Source organism: Prionailurus bengalensis, chromosome B4 (assembly GCF_016509475.1).
Source record: "Prionailurus bengalensis isolate Pbe53 chromosome B4, Fcat_Pben_1.1_paternal_pri, whole genome shotgun sequence".
NCBI classification, from domain to species: domain Eukaryota; kingdom Metazoa; phylum Chordata; class Mammalia; order Carnivora; family Felidae; genus Prionailurus; species Prionailurus bengalensis.
Genome location: NC_057358.1, coordinates 59425536 through 59445667, shown reverse-complemented (window position 1 = coordinate 59445667; position 20132 = coordinate 59425536). Strand labels below are relative to the sequence as shown.

At 35.7% G+C, this 20132-nt stretch overlaps 1 protein-coding gene and 1 long non-coding RNA gene across 3 annotated transcripts in view; one reads left to right on the top strand and one right to left on the bottom strand.

Annotated features, from left to right (window-relative positions):
• The window catches only part of ITPR2 (inositol 1,4,5-trisphosphate receptor type 2), a 508158-nt gene that overhangs the window by 410398 nt on the left and 77628 nt on the right, over nucleotides 1-20132 (top strand). For both annotated transcript variants that reach the window (XM_043561419.1, XM_043561418.1), the window contains exons 49-51: nucleotides 5859-6034; nucleotides 14240-14404; nucleotides 17828-18023. In XM_043561419.1, the coding sequence (XP_043417354.1) occupies nucleotides 5859-6034; nucleotides 14240-14404; nucleotides 17828-18023 (537 nt within the window). The remainder of the gene's footprint in view (nucleotides 1-5858; nucleotides 6035-14239; nucleotides 14405-17827; nucleotides 18024-20132) is intronic.
• LOC122472173 lies at nucleotides 9002-10872 on the bottom strand. The gene is made up of 2 exons (XR_006294377.1): nucleotides 9941-10872; nucleotides 9002-9689 (listed from the first exon to the last, which is right to left on the bottom strand). It is a non-coding gene; the product is annotated as an uncharacterized LOC122472173 (long non-coding RNA).

Below are 20132 nucleotides of genomic sequence, written 5' to 3'. Positions count from 1 at the left end.
TTATGGCTGCAGCTGTTGGTGTTAGAGAATATCCTAGATGTCCATCCAGAAGCTGAACATTTGCCATGCCAACTGCCCCTGCCCAATTTGGAAAAGGCAGACTAATTAGTGGAGAAAATTGCTGCTATGGGAATTTCTTATATCCAGAGAACATGTTTTTTTTCCTAAATCAGTTTCAAATTTAGAGTGCAATTTGTTTTTCCCTCCAGTGCTTTGTGTTAAAGAAAGTTAAGTTCTTCAAGGTGATTTTAATTCATTCAATTTAATAGCAACCATTGATGAAGTGTGCCTATATGCCAGGCACTGTACTAGGCCCTAAAGACACGGAGGTTGGTAAAAACTGTCCTTGCCCTCAAGGAGTTTATGGTCTAATTAAGGGACGAAGAAATGAGTAAGGCACAATAGTGAAGACCACCCATGGATTTATGGCTGGATGTCTACTTTAGCTGGAATGAGGTGGGAGAAACAGGAAAGTCTTAGGAGGTTACATGGAAGGCAGAGAAATGGAGAGAGACTTGAGGTAAGAAGCAGCATGTTCTGTACAGTAAGCTATAAACGAGTTACTATGAAGTGGATAAGATACTCCCATTATGTGAATTGAATTGAGGTCGCCAAGTTTGCTGTTTGAATTTTCTCCCATAAAGGACAAACTTCGTACTTTTTAAGACTTAAAAATATGTAGAGTGAATTTTTTTAAAAATTCCATTATTAAAGTAACAATGCTTATAATAGAAAATTTATACAAATATAAAATATTAAGAAGAGTCACCCCTCCCACGTTTAGTGGGTAAAAACTGTCTTTGACAATTTGTACTGTACTGTTGTCAGAGTTTAAATTTATTACTATTTTTTCATTAAATCTTCAGCCTGAGGCCAATGTGACCATTCTTACAGAATATGATTGCACCTATTGACAATTGGCGATACTGCCATTTTAAGTAACTTTTAAGTTTATTAACTTCACAAATATGTATCTAGCATTAAACTATGTGCAAGGTACTACATTAGATGCTCTTTGAGTTCTTTCTACAAAGGGATCAAATGCCCAGTTTTTTTAAATATAATTTATTGTCAAATTGGCTTACATACGACACCCAGTGCTCATCCCAACAAGTGACCTCCTCAATGCCCATCATCCACTTTTCCCTCTCCCCCACCCCCCATAACCCTTGGTTTGTTCTCTGTATTTAAGAGTCTCATGGTTTGCCTCCCTTCCTCTCTGTTTGTAACTATTTTTTCCCCTTCCCTTGCCCCATGGCCTTCGGTTAAGTTTCTCAAGATCCACATAGGAGTGAAAACATATATCTGTCTTTCTCTGACTGACTTACTTCACTCAGCATAATACCGTCCAGTTCCATCCATGTTGCTGCAAATGGCATGATTTCATTCTTTCTCATTGCCAAGTAGTATTCCATTGTATACATAAATCACATCTTCTTTATCCATTCATCAGTTGATGGACATTTAGGCTCTTTCCATAATTTGGCTGTTGTTGAAAGTGCTGCTATAAACATTGGGGTGCAAGTGCCCCTATGCATCAGCAGTCCTGTATCCCTTGTGTAAATTCCTAGTACTGCTATTGCTGGGTCATAGGGTAGTTCTATTTTTAATTTTTTTTGAGGAACCTCCACACTGTTTTCCAGAGCAGCTGCACCAGTTTGCATTCCCACAAACAGTGCAAGAGGGTTCCCATTTCTCCATATCCTCGCCAGCATCTATGGTTTCCTGAGTTGTTCATTTTAGCCACTCTGACCAGTGTGAGGTGGTATCTCAGTGTGGCTTTGATTTGTCTTTCCCTGATGATGAGTGACGTTGAGTATCGTTTCATGTGTCTGTTGGCCATCTGGATGTCTTCTTTGGAAAAATGTCTATTCATGTCTTCTGCCCATTTCTTCACTGGATTATTTGTGTTTTGTGTGTAGAGTTCAGTGAGTTCTTTATAGATTTTGGATACTAGCCCTTTATCTGATATGTCATTTGCAAATATCTTTTCCCATTTCATTGGTTGCCTTTTAGTTTTGTTGATTGTTTCCTTTGCAGTGCAGAAGCTTTTTATCTTCATGAGGTCCCAATAGTTCATTTTTGCTTTTAATTCCCTTGCCTTTAGAGATGTGTGGAGTAAGAAATTGCTGTGGCTGAGGACAAAGAGGTTGTTGCCTGCTTTCTCCTCTAGTGCTTTGATCGTTTCCTGTCTCACATTGAGGTCTTTCATTCGTTTTGAGTTTCTTTTTGTGTATGGTATAAGAAAGTGGTCTAGTTTCATTCTTTTTTTTTAAATTTTTTTTAATGTTTATTTATTTTTGAGACAGAGAGAGACAGAGCATGAGCAGGGAAGGGGCAGAGAGAGAGGGAGACACAGAATGTGAAGCAGGCTCCAGGCTCCAAGCTGTCAGCACAGAGCCCGATGCGGGGCTCGAACTCACGAACTGTGAGATCATGACCTGAGCCGAAGTTGGACACTTAACCGACTGAGCCACCCAGGCGCCCCTAGTTTTCATTCTTCTACATGTTGCTGTCCAGTTCTCCCAGCATCATTTGCTAAAGAGACTGTCTTTTTTCCATTGGATACTCTTTCCTGCTTTCTCAAAGATTAGTTGGCCATACATTTGGGGATCCGATTCCAGGTTTTCTATTCTATTCCATTGGTCAATGTGTCTGTTTTTGTGCCAATACCATACTGTCTTGATGATTACAGCTTTGTAGTAGAGGCCAACGTCTGGGATTGTGATGCCCCCACTTCGGTTTTCTTCAGTATTAGTTTGGCTATTCGGTGTCTTTTGTGGTTCCATACAAATTTTAGGATTGCTTGTTCTAGCTTCGAGAAGAATGCTGGTGCATTTTGATTGGTATTGCATTGAGTGTGTAGATTGCTTTGGGTAGTATTGACATTTTAACAATATTTATTCTTCCAATCTGTGAGCATGGAATGTTTTTCCATTTCTTTGTATCTTCTTCAATTTCCTTCATAAATTTTCTATAGTTTTCAACATACAGATCTTTTGCATCTTTGGTTAGGTTTATTCCTAGGTATTTTATGGCTCTTGGTGCCGTTGTGAATGGGACCAGTTTCTTTCTCATTCTGTTGCTTCATTATTGGTATATAAAAATGTAATTCATATCTGTTTGTTGATTTTTCACCCTGCAACTTTGCGGAATTCATGTATCAGTTCTAGCAGTCTTTTGGTGGTCAAATGTCCAGTTAAGTGCATGGTTACAATTTCTTGTTTAATCAGGGCTCCTGGGTGGCTCAGGCAATTAAATGTTGACTCTTGATTTGGGCTTAGGTCATGATCTCACAGTTTGGTTTGTGGGATCAAGGCCCTGCATTGGGTTCATGCTGACAGCGTGGAGCCTGCTTGGGATTCTCTTTCTTCCTCTGTCTCTTCCCCTCTCCCACTCATGGGCATGTGCTCCTTGCTCTCGCTGTCTCTCTCTCAAAACAAACAAACAAACAAGTCTAGGGGAAATCTTGGCAGGCCAGATACTGTCTAGGAAAGAATAGTCAAGATGTGTTTAGCCTATCAGGCATTAATAACAATGAGCAGTGTAACTATTAGTGTCAACACTAGGATTTTTAAAATAAGAATGTCATGGGGTGCCTGTGTGGCTCAGTTAAGCGTCCAACTATTGATTTCTGCTCAGGTCATAATGTCATGGTTCATGAGTTTAAGCCCTGGTTTGGGCTCTGCACTAACAATGTGGAGCCTGCTTGGGATTGTCTGTCTCCCTCTCTCTGCCTCTCTCTCTCTCTTTCTCTCTCTCTTTCTCTCTTTCTCAAAAATAAATAAATAAACATTTAAAAATAATAAAATAAGAATGTTTCACCAAGCCACTGCTTGTGAATTATACTGAAGAGTCCAGTGACTGGCTGAAAGTTGTTAAATGAACATAGATATTGGCAGTTTTAGTAAACTTAAGAGTGAAGCTCCACAACTAGCAAATTTTTAACCAGAGACTTAGTTATGGACTCAAAATGAGCTCACAGATTATGTTTTTGTTTATTCATTTAATCAATGAATATTTACTCTTTGCTGCATGCCACATTTGTGATAGGCCCAGAGATCACTCTTACAAAGCTAACATTCTGACAGAGTCCAAATAAGAATGAGAGAAAGTTGAAGGCGCTATGGTCTCCATGGATCTTTGAGATCTGTGAAGCTAGGGTTGTTGGTGGTCAGGCTATGTTTTGGTAGACATAAAGTGTGAATCAGCCAACATAGTAATAAACATGAATTGGGTACCCATTTTGTTAGCATTGCCAGAAGATGGGAATTAGGCTAATTTCCAGAGAATTGTATCCCCTCTTCTTTCCCCATCTTCAAAGTCATGTAATCAGATCATAAATATGGTGAGGAGCTTAGATCAGCTCTCTCTTCCCAAATTTCTTTCATCACTGTTTGTTTGAGGCAACATGATATATAATAAACACTGAAAAAAAAACCAGCTAATGCTGTTTACTTCCTGACTTGTTTTGTTTTGTTTTTTAATGTCTAACAGACTCTTCCTACCTATTTTTGATCTATTAGCACTCACTATGAACTAAAGGCTTACACAGAATTCATTGAAGGAATTCAAATAATCCCAGGGTGTCAGTGATAATACAGAAACTCTACACACCAAAGCACTTGTGGTGTTTTGCATGCAGAAGTGAATTTTATAAATAATGAAACTGGCCAAAAGAAATAACTAGTGGAAAATCTCCATTTTGTTGTTTCCCCTGTGACTTCATTAGCCAATAGACCCGTGTTTGAGGTCCTACAGCTGATCTAATCAGCCCAAGAATGTAGCCCCTTACTTTACTTCTGCAAATCCAGCACCCCCAACCTTCACCCAGGGATTCCTCGAATCCACATAGTGAGTACAAATATCAATGAATTGTACTTTTTTAAAAAGGAAATATATTTTTTAAACTTGTTTTGGGTAATTTCTAAAGAAATTTTGTTTGTAATGGCGTTCATTTTTTTAAGTGTTTGGCCACTTTTGTTTTCTGAGGCTTTAAATAGCTCACCATCTTTTTAGAACTTGAGCTGCGTCTCAGAACATACATTCATACACACATATACACATTCGTACACATATATACACATGTATGTGTTAACAGTTAAAGCTTATGTCTATTTTATTAAAGACTGGATGTTTTACATTCTTTTTTTTTAAATGTTTATTTATTTTTTGAGAGAGAGAGAGAGAGACAGAGTGTGAGCAGGGGAGGAACAGAGAAAGAGGGAGACACAGAATCTGAAGCAGGCGCCAGGCTCTGAGCTGTCAGCATAGACCCCGACACGGGGCTCAAACCCACGAACCATGAGATTATGATCTGAGCTGAAGTTGGATGCTTAACTGACTCAGCCACCCAGGTGCTGCTAAAGACTGGATATTTTACATTCTGAATCCTTTAGAAGAATCAATAATATAGAAGCTTCATAACAATAGAAGAAAGCAAGGTATGAGTTCAGTGAAAAAAATACTTGGTTTCATATGATGTAGCTGCACACTTAATAGTCATTAATCCTAAATTTTGAATTAAGGTTCCCAAGTGAGCTACATCTAGCAGAAGAAGTATTTAACCGATAACTCTCATAGGAGAGAAAGATGAACAATTCTCCGACTTAATGGAAGGAACATTAACTAGGGAATATTTAAACATCCTGAAAATAATCACAAACTTTCTGGAAATGTAATAATGAGGGATGTGTTCAGAGACATTGCCTCTAAATATATAGTGTGTAGAGTGGGTTGTTATGAAATTCAGTGTCTTATGGCTTGACTTGCTATTGTTATATAAGGTGGAGTGGCAAAGAGTTTTACATTTTCTACTTTTGTCCTCAGTAAAAATAAACTTCTTCCACATTTTACAGGTACGCTTTCCCCGTTGTTCTCAGTTCTACTTTGGATAGCAGTTGCAATCTGCACATCGATGCTGTTTTTCTTCTCCAAGCCTGTGGGTATTCGGCCATTTCTTGTGTCAGTAATGCTCAGATCAATATATACAATAGGTCTTGGGCCTACATTAATACTTCTTGGTGCAGCTAATGTAAGTACTTTACTTAGCTTTGTCCTATTATAAATTAATTAAAAATGTACTAACTGTAAAAGTGTAACTATATATTTTAACTCATGTATGCATAGTAAATTCTTATGTGTTGTGAATCCAAATTAATGAGAGTTTAATTTGTACATTCTTAATTTTGAGGAGAAAAAAATGACAAGTAAAAATTTGATATAGTTAAGAAGGTGGCATTTGAGGCGTGACCCAGTTCTGCAAACAATGTAATCCAATGCAGTTTTAATGCCTTCTATACCCAAAGCTATTGACAAAAATGCTTCTGAGCCACTGTTAAATCCTAAAGTGACTTCTAAATCACCCAAGAAAGATTAAATTATATTTAGTAGAATTTTAGAAGTAAGTACCTTTTATAAAATGATCAAAGAAAAAAGGATTGCTATATGAGAAAATACGAAATTGGTCTCTTTTTATGTGAACAAAACCTATAAACTTGTGAAATACAGATGAAATTAATATTTTTTTCACTAAATTTTAAAATATTAGAACAAAGGAGCACATTTCAAAACCTCTGTTAGGTAGGTTTAGAATAAGTAAGCCAGAGTACTATTATATAGCAATATGTATAGCATTATTATTGTATAGCAATAATGTATAGCATTAATGTATACAATTATTAGCATATTATTGTATACATTAGCATATATATTATATATGTATATATATGTATATATTAGCATATACAAATAGCAATAATTGTACTCAAGAGATAAAATTTTAAAGGGATTAGACAGCTTTCTACATGGTATATCCATAAAGGAATATTAAGAAAAGGGCAAATCCTCAGGTTAATGAAAGAAAAAATGTTCGGGGCACCTGGGTGGCTCAGTCGGTTAAGCGGCCGACTTCGGCTCAGGTCATGATCTCGCGGTCCGTGAGTTCAAGCCCTGCGTCCGACTCTGTGCTGACCGCTCAGAGCCTGGAGCCTGTTTCCGATTCTGTGTCTCCCTCTCTCTGACCCTCCCCCGTTCATGCTCTGTCTCTCTCTGTCTCAAAAATAAATAAATGTTAAAAAAATTTTTTTTAAATAAAAAAATAAAAAAAAAGAAAGAAAAAATGTTCAATTAGTATATTGCTAATATGTCTGCTGAATACCTGAAGCACTGTCTATATCTTATACTGTGTTTCTAACATAATGTCCTATATTCTGGTATCTGCATAAATGACTTATCTCCCCTACTACATTATACATTTCTTATGGATAATGATTGACCATTCAGTGTCTTGGATTGTCATTGGTACTAACAAATATTTCTTTAATGAATTAACTAATGAGTGAGTGAATGAATGAGTGAAAAATTATCTTTGTATTCTTCTACATTTACAGTGCCTTGTACATAAAATACATGGCAAGTATTTACTGAAAATGAATAAATGAAATAGTCAACCAAACTTTTGAGAATTATAAAGCTGAGATAGAATGACCAAGTCTGTGTTTCTGACCATTAGCATATTACACTTCTTTGAAGGTTCAACATGTTATATATGACAGGTCCCAGTTAGAACATTCAGGCAACCAAATTACCAGTTATTCCTCAATCACTGTCAATAAAGGGAAGTTTACTGTACATGCAAAGAGATCTATCAGTGAAGAATTCTGTCAAGTACCAAATATACGATTCCTAAGCTTTTTGAGGGCAGGGGTTGTCATGTTCATGGTATAATCCTTCCCTCGTCACTCCCTCATTCCCAACTCCATTTTTCTCCCACTTCATGCCTACTACTTAAACATTCAAAAATTATTTACTTGAACTGAACTTGTACTTTTAATGTTTTGAAAATAAGCTAATTTTGCAATATTGCCAACCAAGCTAATTGAAGAATCTTCATGGATTTATCTAAAATTTTCTAAATTGGGGTGCTTGGGTGGCTCAGTCAATTGAGCGACCGATTTTGGCTCAGGTCATGATCTCGCCGTTTCCGAGTTCGAGCCCCACGTCGGGCTCTCTGCTGACAGCTCAGAGCCTGGAGCCTGCTTTGGATTCTGTGTCTCCCTCTCTCTCTCTCTCTGCCCCTTCCCCACTCATGCTCTGTCTTTCTCTCTCAAAAATAAATAAACATTAAAAAAATTAAAAAAAATAAAATTTTCTAAATCTATTAGAAAACTTGAATTAAGGAAGTCTGGCTTATTATTTTAAAAAAATACATTCAATTTTGAGCCAGATTATTTGAAGAAGCAAATAATATTCATAAAATGGCAGCTGGTCTTCAATAAGACATTAATTCAAGAAAGAGAATCTAAGTTTGATAAGTTGAAATAATAGCTAGCTAGAGTTGGGCCAGAAAAAAACAAGCATTTATTGGGCCTCTGTTATCTGATAGACATTGACAACACCAAGAAGTGGAGAATGTGGTTCTTGCCATACAGAAGCTTCAAGAACATATAAAGAGATAAGGAAAAACATTTTAATGTCTATTGTGGAAACCAAAAACATTTGGAATTATTTTTCCTTTCCCCCTTGGGGACAGGTTAAAAAGATGATTTCTGCCTAAGGTTTGGTGAGAATAGTTTCATTACAGGAAATGACAATTCATATAAGAGGCAAGTATTGTACTTTAATTTCTTCATGGGGAGAAAATACATGGAAATGTATCTTTCTTATTAACTGTATGAATCTGTGAGTACTCTTCTATTTCTCACAGCATAAAAAATCCATTTGCACACCCCCTGAATGGTACATTATAATTTGGTAGTTCAGGGTATTTTGACAAAGAAAATAATCAACTTTAATTTGAAACAAACAAACTGGATAGAATAATTGTGATTTTGATAATATTGATAGAAGTTTTATCTATAGTTTTGATATTGTACAGATTAATAAAATGTTTTAGCCAATAATCATTCACCTTAACTTTTAACATAACAAGCTTCTTACTGTGCTTTACCATTTCCCAGGAGGCAGGAAAACAATTCAAACATTAATCAGTCCTGTTTTGTAACTTAGGATTTAATATATTTATTTACTTAATTGGTACTTAAAAGTTTGCATTGTGTAACAGGTAAAACTAGAAGTGCTAAAATTATAAGTATCAGAAGTAGGGAGAAACAAAAGCAAATATCTACCTGACAGTTATGCCTTAATGAGAATCAGAATTCGAGATAGGCAGATCAAGCCTCTGAGTGTAATTTTTCTCATCAGTGAAATGAAGATATTAAAGCTTAGTCTTCACCCACCACTTGTTGAAAGGATGAATGTGAAGATTTAGAACAGGGCAGTAACAGTGATGCTATAATACCAAAAAAGGCTACCATTTATCAAGCTCCTAATATGTGAAGTGCTATTTAATTGTAAAACATTGGTACCATAATCATAAAAGTAATTGTGTTTCGGTTCACAGAGAGTTATTTGTTTCTGACTCAGTGTCTTTCATAATGTTAAGCAAATGTAGACAGTCACTTTTCTGGAACAGGAAACAAGTGGAAGGAAAAACCTCAATGTATGTTCTGAGCATTTAATATTATCAGTTTCTGTTTATTATGATGCTCCATTTTTATCATCTTCACTCATTTCTAAAATCAAAGTTTTGTTTAGATCGCAACTAATTTCTCTGTCTTGTCACAAGGGTTCTCTCAATGTTTAAGATGTTTCAAAAAATTCAGGTGTTTTTCTCTTAAAACGCATACCTTGGGGCGCCTGGGTGGCGCAGTCGGTTAAGCGTCCGACTTCAGCCAGGTCATGATCTCGCGGTCCGTGGGTTCGAGCCCCGCGTCAGGCTCTGGGCTGATGGCTCAGAGCCTGGAGCCTGTTTCCGATTCTGTGTCTCCCTCTCTCTCTGCCCCTCCCCCGTTGATGCTCTGTCTCTCTCTGTCCCAAAAATAAATTTAAAAAAAGTTGAAAAAAAAAATTAAAAAAAAAAACAAAAAAAACCGCATACCTTATAACCCAGTACAGTTTACTTCTCATTGTCTACGTTGTAATGGAAATTAACATATTGTTTTGGTAAATATAAACACACATTTTATAAATTTTGGATCACCTAATATTTCTATACTACTAATAATGATAATATTCCCAGTCATATGGATGCTATATAATGTATTTAACCGTTCCACTAATTTTTATTATTTACATTTTTAGATATTTTTTTCTAACAATGCAGTAAATACCTGTGTAAGATCTTTTAATATCTTCTAAATACTCTTATGTACAATGTTATTTTCTTCTGTAGTAGTGCCTGGAAATGTGTAATTTATTTAGGGCACTTGTAAATTATTTGCCTTTCTACAGTTATTTGTAAGGTGAAAGTGTTTCCTTCTGCCGAAACTTGGTCTTGCCATTTTGCAGACAGGAGAGACAGGTGGAGTTTAGCAGATAGCTGTCTATTAGCAATAAGCCACAATTTTCAAATTTAGTAGTGTCATGCCCTTAGTTACTTATCTGCAGATAGTTTCCTGGTAGGGCTCATGTTACTGCTATAATGTTGAGCCCACCATATGTTCACTTAACATATATAAATTCAATTATATATTCTGAGTCAAAGCATTCTCTCTCTCTCTCTCTCTCTCTCTCTCTCTCTCACACACACACACACACACAGCCTGTGTTTCATATAATATGGTCACTAAATGCTCATAACTAATTCTGATATTCAGTTGTAGTAATAGAAAACTGCTTCAGTTGCTGGAGGAAGGACTAGCATGTGTTGAATTTATTAAAAGACAGTATAGTTTACACCACCCTTGTTTATGATACTGTTTTGTCAGCAATTTAAAAGATTTACAGGGTGATATTGACTACCTGAAAATTTTCCTATGCTTTGACCATACAACCGTATCCTGTGTAAGATGTAACACTACTAAAATGGAGATTTTTGAATCAAATCGCATCAGTTTTAGTAAGGATGATGGTTGATGACAATATAGTAATGTAGTTAATATGTAGTTCAATAAATTCAATTTTACTTTTCAATAAATAGTAGATGGCCTTTTTCAGCAGGGGCGGGGGGATGCTATAGTTTATTCCTGGAAAATAAGTTATTGTTTTCCCCTAGGCACAACGTAAGATGGGGATAGAATTCCTGATCAGGGACATAGAACCAAATAAGACAAAAAGGATAACATAAAGGCAGCTATAAATTTCTGTAATCACATAGAACAGTAAAATTTAAAGGACATCCCATAGAATTCTAGACCGTCGAGGCACCTTAAGGATTATTCACTTCCAGGCATTTCATTTTAGAAATGAGTATACAGAATCCGACAGAGACCAGGAAGATTTACTAAAGCAACTGGTGGCAGAGCCAAGAATGGACCCCAGATGGTCCAACTTCTAGTCCAGTGTCTTTCTATTCTGCTGCACTGTTAAAAATCCTGCAAAGACATATCAGTGAATTATGAAGCATATATGAAAACAGTACTGTACTATATAATTAATTTACCCAATTAAAATTAATGAACTTGATTCACTCTACATTAATTAACAAATGGACATTAATTTTGTTTTTGCTTTTAGAAAACCTATTGGTAAATCATTTTTCAAAAGGCCACACAGAAAGCTTACATTGATGCTGTTTCCCTACCTGACTGCCTGCTTTTCCCCCACCATCACGCGAGTCACCTTATCCTCAACAAAATGTACAGTGAAAGGCAATTTTGAAGAATAGATGGAAAATGTTAAAAATATGTGGGACAGTTGTGGTCATTTAGATTAGTATGCTGATTCAAGAGTCTTCTCAGCACCAATTCAGAAGGGGCTGGTCTTTTAACCACCTTGTCAAGTTCCCACTCCCTCTCTTTATCATTGCCCACACGGACCCTTGCCTCAGAAACGAAGATTGCCTAGGTAACGGTATTGACAAATGAAGGACTAGTTAGACAACATCAAGCGAGTCATGGCATGAAAAGGGAGAATAAGTTTTGTAATTTCTTCGTTACTATAAATATTCCCAACTTTCATGGAAATGCTCTATAAAAACAATGTATACATTTCAGGGTCACGGTGCAGGAAAAAACAGAGTTCAACTTCTTTCCTACCCACATCACTTATTCTCATACTTATTTCTCCTTGGTATGAACAAAGGACAATTTCCTTCCTTCTGATCTCCACAGAAATAGATGGATGTCACTGCCAATATCAACTCCACTCTAGTTTGAGACGTAGTCAAGAGAACAGGGACATATCCATCAACACCAAACTCTAGATCAAAGTTCAAGGAAAATAAAAATCAACCTGTAAACAAAGAAGGCAAACCTTTATTTTTCATGCAAAAGTAGCAGTGGCTTTTTTGGCAGAAATAAGGCTTTTGCATTATTTGAAAACTGAAGTGTATCGCTTTGAGAACTTGAATTCAATGTGTTTTTTTTTCCTCAGTGTATAGATTTATAAATAGTTTTCCTGCATCATTTTTTAATGATCCAGTTTAGGGACAATTTGTCTTGAACATATCCACCCTTTTGAAAAGTCATAATTCCAGGTTTTAACTTTATTTTTTACAGAACTTATTATTTCTTTTTTGTATTGATAAACTATAGTGGGTGAATCAAGGCAAGTAATTTGAACTTAAATAGCCATTCAAAACAATTTAAAGAGTAAAACATTAAACATTACTTCACCTAGACATTCTGTATTTCACCATCTTCATGGTTGTTTATTGTCAAATAGCACACTTATCTGAACACCTTGTATATATTTCCTGTATATATTTGTATATATTCCCTGAGTTTTTTAAATGATGACTTTTTATAATATTAAACTTTTGGATAATAATCATAAAGACATCCATTATACTGTAACAATGCTTAATAATAAAGATCTGATGATGAAATACTAAAATAATGAAGTACAACTTTCTGCTTGACATTCAAGTTCTCAAAAAGACGATGGAAGAACTGATAATACTGATTATTGAAAAGATAGTTAATTAGCATGGTGAAATTTTAGGGAAGGTTGAACTTCTATGCTATTGATTCAGTTTGACTGTTAACACATTTCTCATTTTGTCTGTATTGATTTGGACTTCAGAAAGTTGAAGGAAAAGGTTTTTCCCATCTCTTAAATTTCACTTCTGCCTCAAAGTGTTATGCTCCTTCTTATGTTATTTCAAATCATTCCATAAGGCAATTTTTTAAATATATAATATAGCTAAAGTCAACAATGTTGCGAAAAAGCAACGTGTTTTCCCTAACTTAAGTTTGGACTAGAAAGACAAATATGGTGCCATCAGATAACTTGAAGAACTCAGGAAACAATTTGGAAGAACTGAAATTTGAAATCTATAATTCTTTCCATGACGACTAAGAGGCAGAATTGGCTCTTTAGTTTATAAATAAAGCAGTGACTCCAGAACCAAATATATGACACTAAGTTTACGATAACTGTGTTCTTTGGAAGTCACCACACAAATCACTGTTATTGCCAAAGAATCTCAGTGTAAATTTCTATATTCCAAAGTTACACCGCAAAAGACAATTTTAAATAGTTTAAACACAAATACATAGCACCAAGCATAATAAACACTCCAAAATATCTAATGAATAATTACTTCACATGGAGCTTAGAAAATATATGCATACATTATATTTATTTTAACCTAACTGCATAAGTATATTTATATTTTCATGTATTTAAATTAAATTCAAGAATCACCTTTAATGGCTTGCTTTTTAAAAATAATATTCAGTAGAGAAAGTCTAGGCTAAAAAAATCAAGGATAGATCTTTTCTGGATATTTTCAGAGAAGATACTTTTCTGTTACATACCCAATATAATAAAAATATTACATATATTATTTTTAATATGGAAAATATGATGAGTAGTATTTACAGCATCGTTGTACTAAGTGTTTCAAATGCATTATGAATTGTTTAATACTCTGCAGAGGTCTATGCGGTGGGAGTTCCTTTACTCCAATTCTTCCGAAGAAACAGTCCAGGCCTGCAGCTGCATGGCCAGGGTGCGACAGGGGTGAGACAGCCAGGGTTTAAATTCAGGTCTGCCTCGATTGTCCAGCTGGGGCTCTTCATCATTCTCATTTTCCCTGGAACTGCAGACAATACAACTTTTGTGTGTATTACGTTTACATGCAGATTTGTAAGCAGTGCTGAAAAATCACCAAATAAAAAAATGAGAAAAGAAAACCACAGAACTCGTGAATAATAGGTTTTGCCAATGACTGCTATTTTTGTGAGTTTCCAGATAAATAAGACAGTAAAGTCTAATCTTTTCCTCCCTGTAGCTTTGTAATAAAATAGTGTTTCTGGTGAGTTTTGTGGGAAATCGTGGCACTTTCACCCGAGGCTACCGAGCGGTCATCCTGGATATGGCCTTTCTCTACCACGTGGCGTATGTCCTGGTTTGCATGCTGGGCCTCTTTGTCCATGAATTCTTCTATAGCTTCCTGGTGAGTACTTCTCCGTGTGGACAATCAATGCTGAAAAAATACACAATGCTGCCTCTTCCTTTGATTTTTTTTTTTTTTTAAAGCAGGGCCTGACATTTAGGACAAATTATGTTATTTTTAGAACTTCCTAGGAAAAGTGTGAATTATTATTATTTTTAATCTTTTCCTCTGAGAAACCACATAGGTGGTGGAATTCTTTATTTCCTCTCTGAGAAGTCACTAACCACCCCACCGCTTGACCCAGGCTTCATATAGCAGCTGCTTTTGGTTTCGGCCAAATCCTTACTTCGCTTTACATTTAGAGAGTCTCGAACAGCGTGTAGGGGGAAAGTATGGGGATATATTTTCATAGTACTGGGATCATTGCATTTTGTTTACAACAACAAATATTATTGTGACTTTAGAATGGCGTATACATAAAATGAGGGAGAAACTGCCAACCTAGTAAAAAAAAACATAACGAGTTGTTTTAAGTCTTCATTTCAGATTTAATGTGCCATTGTTGCTAAGCTTATCTCCATGTATCTAATTCATTAAATGGATTTGCAGCTTTCTTCTAGAGGTCTGTTTTTTGTTTTTCATGTTATCCATTTTACTTCCTATATATAGACTGTTTGATAGCCATAAACTAGGAGAGGAGACAGTATAAATATGTGATAATATTTTGAAACCTAAAACACTACCAGGTTAACATCACGATGTCATGGGAGAAATTTATTTATATCTCCCACCCATGGCTGGCATGCAGTGGAGAGCACTAGCCAGTAAAATAATTCCTGAAACCTAAGGTCAAGATCTAAAAACATTAGGATGGCCCTGTTTGCTTGGGTCATGAGGAACAAATCCATTGCCTACTGCTTTCCTGTTTTCTAGCAAACCCATGTAGGAAGACTGAAAAGAGGCACATTTTCTATTGACTCTCAAAGAACCCCAGTGATACAAAACTATCTTCTAGGTAGTTAAGTTAGATTATTCAACAGTCAAAAGTAGATTTTTTTCTGTTCCAGGGATCCAAATGAATTCCCTTTCTGCTCTAATTTTCCGTAAAGAATCCACTTTTTAAAACATGCCTGTGATATATAAAGTCTTATTATACTCAGCACTTTTACCGGACTGTGATATATAACAAACATTCTGTAATGTTTTTGTGCTTCAACCCTTCTCGTCTATAAAATCGATAGGGAGAGGATGATAGACTCGTACTATCAAGATTCATTAAAGAGATAATATAAAAAAACATGTGAAATGATGTATGTAAATCTTTATGTTTTCCAAGAAAAGGCATTTGACAAAATGAAGGTGTATTTGAATTATTATAATAGCTATTGATAGTAATGTTACTTTTAATTTACGTTACTTAACCTTATTTTCCAATTGTATTTTCCTCTTGTCTTTTATCTTTCAAATCTTACAATACTGATGCTAATTTGTTTTCACTGGGTTGTTTGTGAAAACGATATTATCCATTTTTAAAAGTTTGTTTATTTATTTATTTATTATTTATTTATTTAGAGAACGAGAGTGAGAGCAAGAGAGAGGCAGAGAGAGAGGGAGAGAGAGAGAATCCCATGTGGGGCTCTATCTCACAAACTATGAGATCATGACCTGGGCAAAATCGAGAGTCAGACACTTAACTGACTAGGCCACCCAGGCGCCCCAAGAATATTGTCCATTTTGATGTTTAGAGTACTAGGAGGAAATTATAATGGACGTGATGCCAAAATGGCATTTAAGTATTTTTTAAAATATATATTGTATTTTAAAAAATACATGAATATGTATTCCTAGTTACATCCAAAAATACCAATACTTTATCCAAAATAATAAAAGCCATTTTTCTTTCAGATATAAATAGAAAGAACCATCAACCTGCCCTATGTCAATACCTTTTTTGCCTTCCCAAGATTCCGATTCCATGGGAATGGAATGGGGCCCAGAAATAAGCATTTTTTAGTAAGCATCCCATGGGCTTCTGAAAGTGATAAACTTTTAGAAACCATTCAGAAGTGACCTAGAGTCCATTGCCAGACCTTTTCTTTAAGCCACTATTGAGTTAAAGTAAAGGAAAATCTCCTTTATGTCAATGACATGCTTAAGTAAGTTAAGTCAGAGTGTCGATAATTTGGAAGTTGAATTTGCATTAGTTAATTTTGTCTGTACTGAAGAACATTGACTTTATTTCTGGAAGTTTCTGCTCTCTCCAGAAGATAAGCAGACAGCAAAATATTTAAACACTTTTTTTTATGTATGATCATCATAAAATATCAACTTCCTAAGGTGAACATATAAGGTAATATCTTTATGGCAATTATTTGCAAGACTAGAATTAAATTGGAAAGTAAGTATATAACCCTCAGTACTCAGAAAAACAGAGTATAAACAAGGCCCTGGTGTTTCCGAAGGGATTTGTGACACTAGTAATGGATCATTTCAACCAGTTCAGAAATTCTAATCAGTGCCTTCAGAGAGCAGGAGACAAACCTTAATTATTCCAACTTCCAAAATAGTATTCATCTCCAAACAGATATTTATGGCTTTTTAAGTGAATGTTAATTTATTGCTTTTAACCCGCTTTTGATAATATAACATGTACTTGCTAATGTATAATTTCAACTTAATAATACAGCAATAAATAAAATTGCTCTGGGTGTGGACTCCAGACAGCAAACACATACCTAGGTTCTTGACCAGTGCATAGATTCTCTACTACTAAACACAAAATGGATAATAACCCATTAGAGGAAGTGGAAATTTAACAAATTGTATATTATAGTTTTGCTTATACTTCTGTTTCCAAATGTACATACTAAAATAATAGGTTTTGTCTTTGTTATGTCCCTGTAGCCAGGAAACGCATTTCCCTTCCTCAAATATTTTTAAATTTCCTATTTTTTCTATGGCAGCAGCCTCATCAAATTGTTCTGGTGGTTTCTCCTCTAATCCTTCGATTAAACAATACATTTAATGAATCTGTCAATTATTCATCACTTAGGCAAATGTAATTCAGCATTCTCACCTTAGCCATTTTACGTATTCCAGAAGCAACTGCAGAACATCAGTAAGACTAAAAATAAGGAATAAGTAACTAAGTTGGTTAAGTATAGTATTATAATTTTTCTAAATTCAAATGTGACACTCTGCTATTTCTGTATCTTACAAAATTAAAGTTATGTTGGTTATGAAACCAACACACATTATATGCACATTATATACTGTGTTAGAGTTATCTTTATTGAAAAACAGTTTATTAATACATTCCAACTGTAGAAGAAACATATATTTTGGTGCACCTTTAAGGTATCACTTAGATTGTTATTTTTTCGCAGACAAACTAAAATGGCTTGCATTTGTATCCATAATTACCTTTACGTTTATTCAGCTTTTGCTGCATTGCATTTTTTTCTTGTTTTGTTTTGTTTGTAGCTGTTTGATTTGGTGTACAGAGAAGAGACTCTGCTCAATGTCATAAAGAGTGTCACACGGAATGGCCGCTCCATTATTCTAACTGCAGTCCTGGCTCTCATCCTTGTCTACCTGTTTTCCATTATTGGGTTCCTTTTTCTGAAGGATGACTTCACAATGGAAGTGGATAGGCTGAAAAACAGAACTCCCGCTACAGGTATTGCTATGACCCCCAAATGAGCTTCCTCTCGTGGCAGACATGACTTGTACACAGCTTAAGAGCATTACAGATAAACACTAATGGAGGAAATGTTTCCTTGAAAACATGTTCTTGTTCACTGAGAGCTCATGAATGTCCAATACTCCTCAGCAGTTTTTTAGCCGTCAATGTGTATAGAGAAACCCTGATATAAGAAACAGCATCTGGGCTCAGTTTCAGTGAGAAAGTTTCAACAATGCTAACTATTTTCCAGAAGACAGTCAACAACTTCAGTGTAGGAGGATGGCTTTGGAATCTTTTCTTCCTCTTTTTTCCTGTCTCCCCTCAAGAACAACATCTAGTATCATTCACAACCATTATTCCACATATGTTTGCTCACAGTACATCATATTATACTTAAATAATTGAAAATGATAAATGTTTTGATTTGGAAACCATCAGGAAGTAAGAAATTTGGTATTGAAAAAATGCTCAACATGCTGTCGTTAAGGAGCTCAATTCACCAGTACGTGGCTATCACAATTTCTGTACAGTATTTATTTCTGTTTTCTGACTGGTTAGACATCATCCACTTAGACTTACTGTGATTCTTGTGGTGATAGGGCTTATTCTTTCCATCTTACTTTGAATTTTTATTTATCATGCTTTCTAATGGTTTCTTTTTTCCCCCTTTCCTACCTTTTGTTGTTTGGGTTAAATTTCTTTGTTACTCTTTTTCCTCCTCTCCTGCTTTGCTGGATACAAATCATAGTTCTGCACTTTGCTGTTTGTTTCTCTGGGTGATTCTGCTGCCTATGAGTTGTAGAGAATGGAAACCACAAAATGACTCTCCCCTCAAGCCATTAAATTTAAAGGTATGACATAATTAGTGGTGACTTATAAACAATATTCTTTCTTGCCTTTAACAAACATTTCTTGATTATTAAATTGATGACAGATGGTAGTTTCTTTCTTAGAATATGGGATAATTAGGTGATGTTTAGATCTGTTATTAAGTCTGAGTGATCAAAGCACAGAATAGAAATGTCATATACATAGATTGAAAATTATTAAACTGGAGACTGAATTTCATACCTAGGTATTCATCTTTATTCAGAGGAACGTGAAATATTTTGTTACTGTCTTTCCTGTTCTCCCATAAATGTTACTTGTTCCAGAATTTTACAGGCATATATATTTAAAGAGAGAGCTCATATTTGTAAGTAGCCTCCCAGACTCCCCCAAAACTATCTGTGAATCATAAACAAAAATCTTCGGGTTTTAATTATTTCTTATGTACCAGGCATGATCACAATGAGTTACTCAGTACAGGGAGAGTCTGAAGCTGAAGCAATCACAATCCCTGAATCCGAATGTATACAATAGTTATTGTTTTCTGACTCTAGTCATAAATATTTTTGTGTTATTAAAAAGGATGTTAGTGACATTATGAACGTATCTTCCTTAGAAATATAAAAAGGGGCGCTTCAGTGGCTCAGTTGGTTAAGTGTCTGACTTCAGCTCAGGTCATGATCTCGCGGTTCATGGGTTCAACCCCCAGGTTAGTCTCTGTGCTGACAGCTCAGAGCCTGGAGCCTGCTTCACATTCTGTGTGTCTCCCTCTCTCCCTGCCCCTCCCCCACTCATGCTCTGTCTTTCAGAAATGAATAAAAGTTAAAATTTTTTTTATTTTTTTATTTTTATTTTTCTAATTTTTAATGTTTATTTATTTTTGAGAGAGATACAGAGCATGAACGGCGGGGGGGGGGGGGGGGGGGGCAGAGAGAGAGGGAGACACAGAATCCAAATCATGCTCCAGGCTCTGAGCTGTCAGCACAGAGTCCTACGTGGGGCTTGAACTCACAAACCGTGAGATCATGACCTGAGCCAAAGTTGGATCCTAACTGACTGAGCCACCCAGGTGCCCCAGAAAATAAAAATTTTTTTAAAGAAATATAAAATTATCTTTCCTTTTTTCTTACAAAATAGGCAGCATTAGACCTAAAATGTCAAGATCTTTATTAAAAAAAGTGCATATTTAGGGGCGCCTGAATGGCTCAGTCAGTTGGGCGTCCGACTTCTGCTCAGGTCATGATCTCACTATCTGTGAGGTCGAACCCCGCGTCA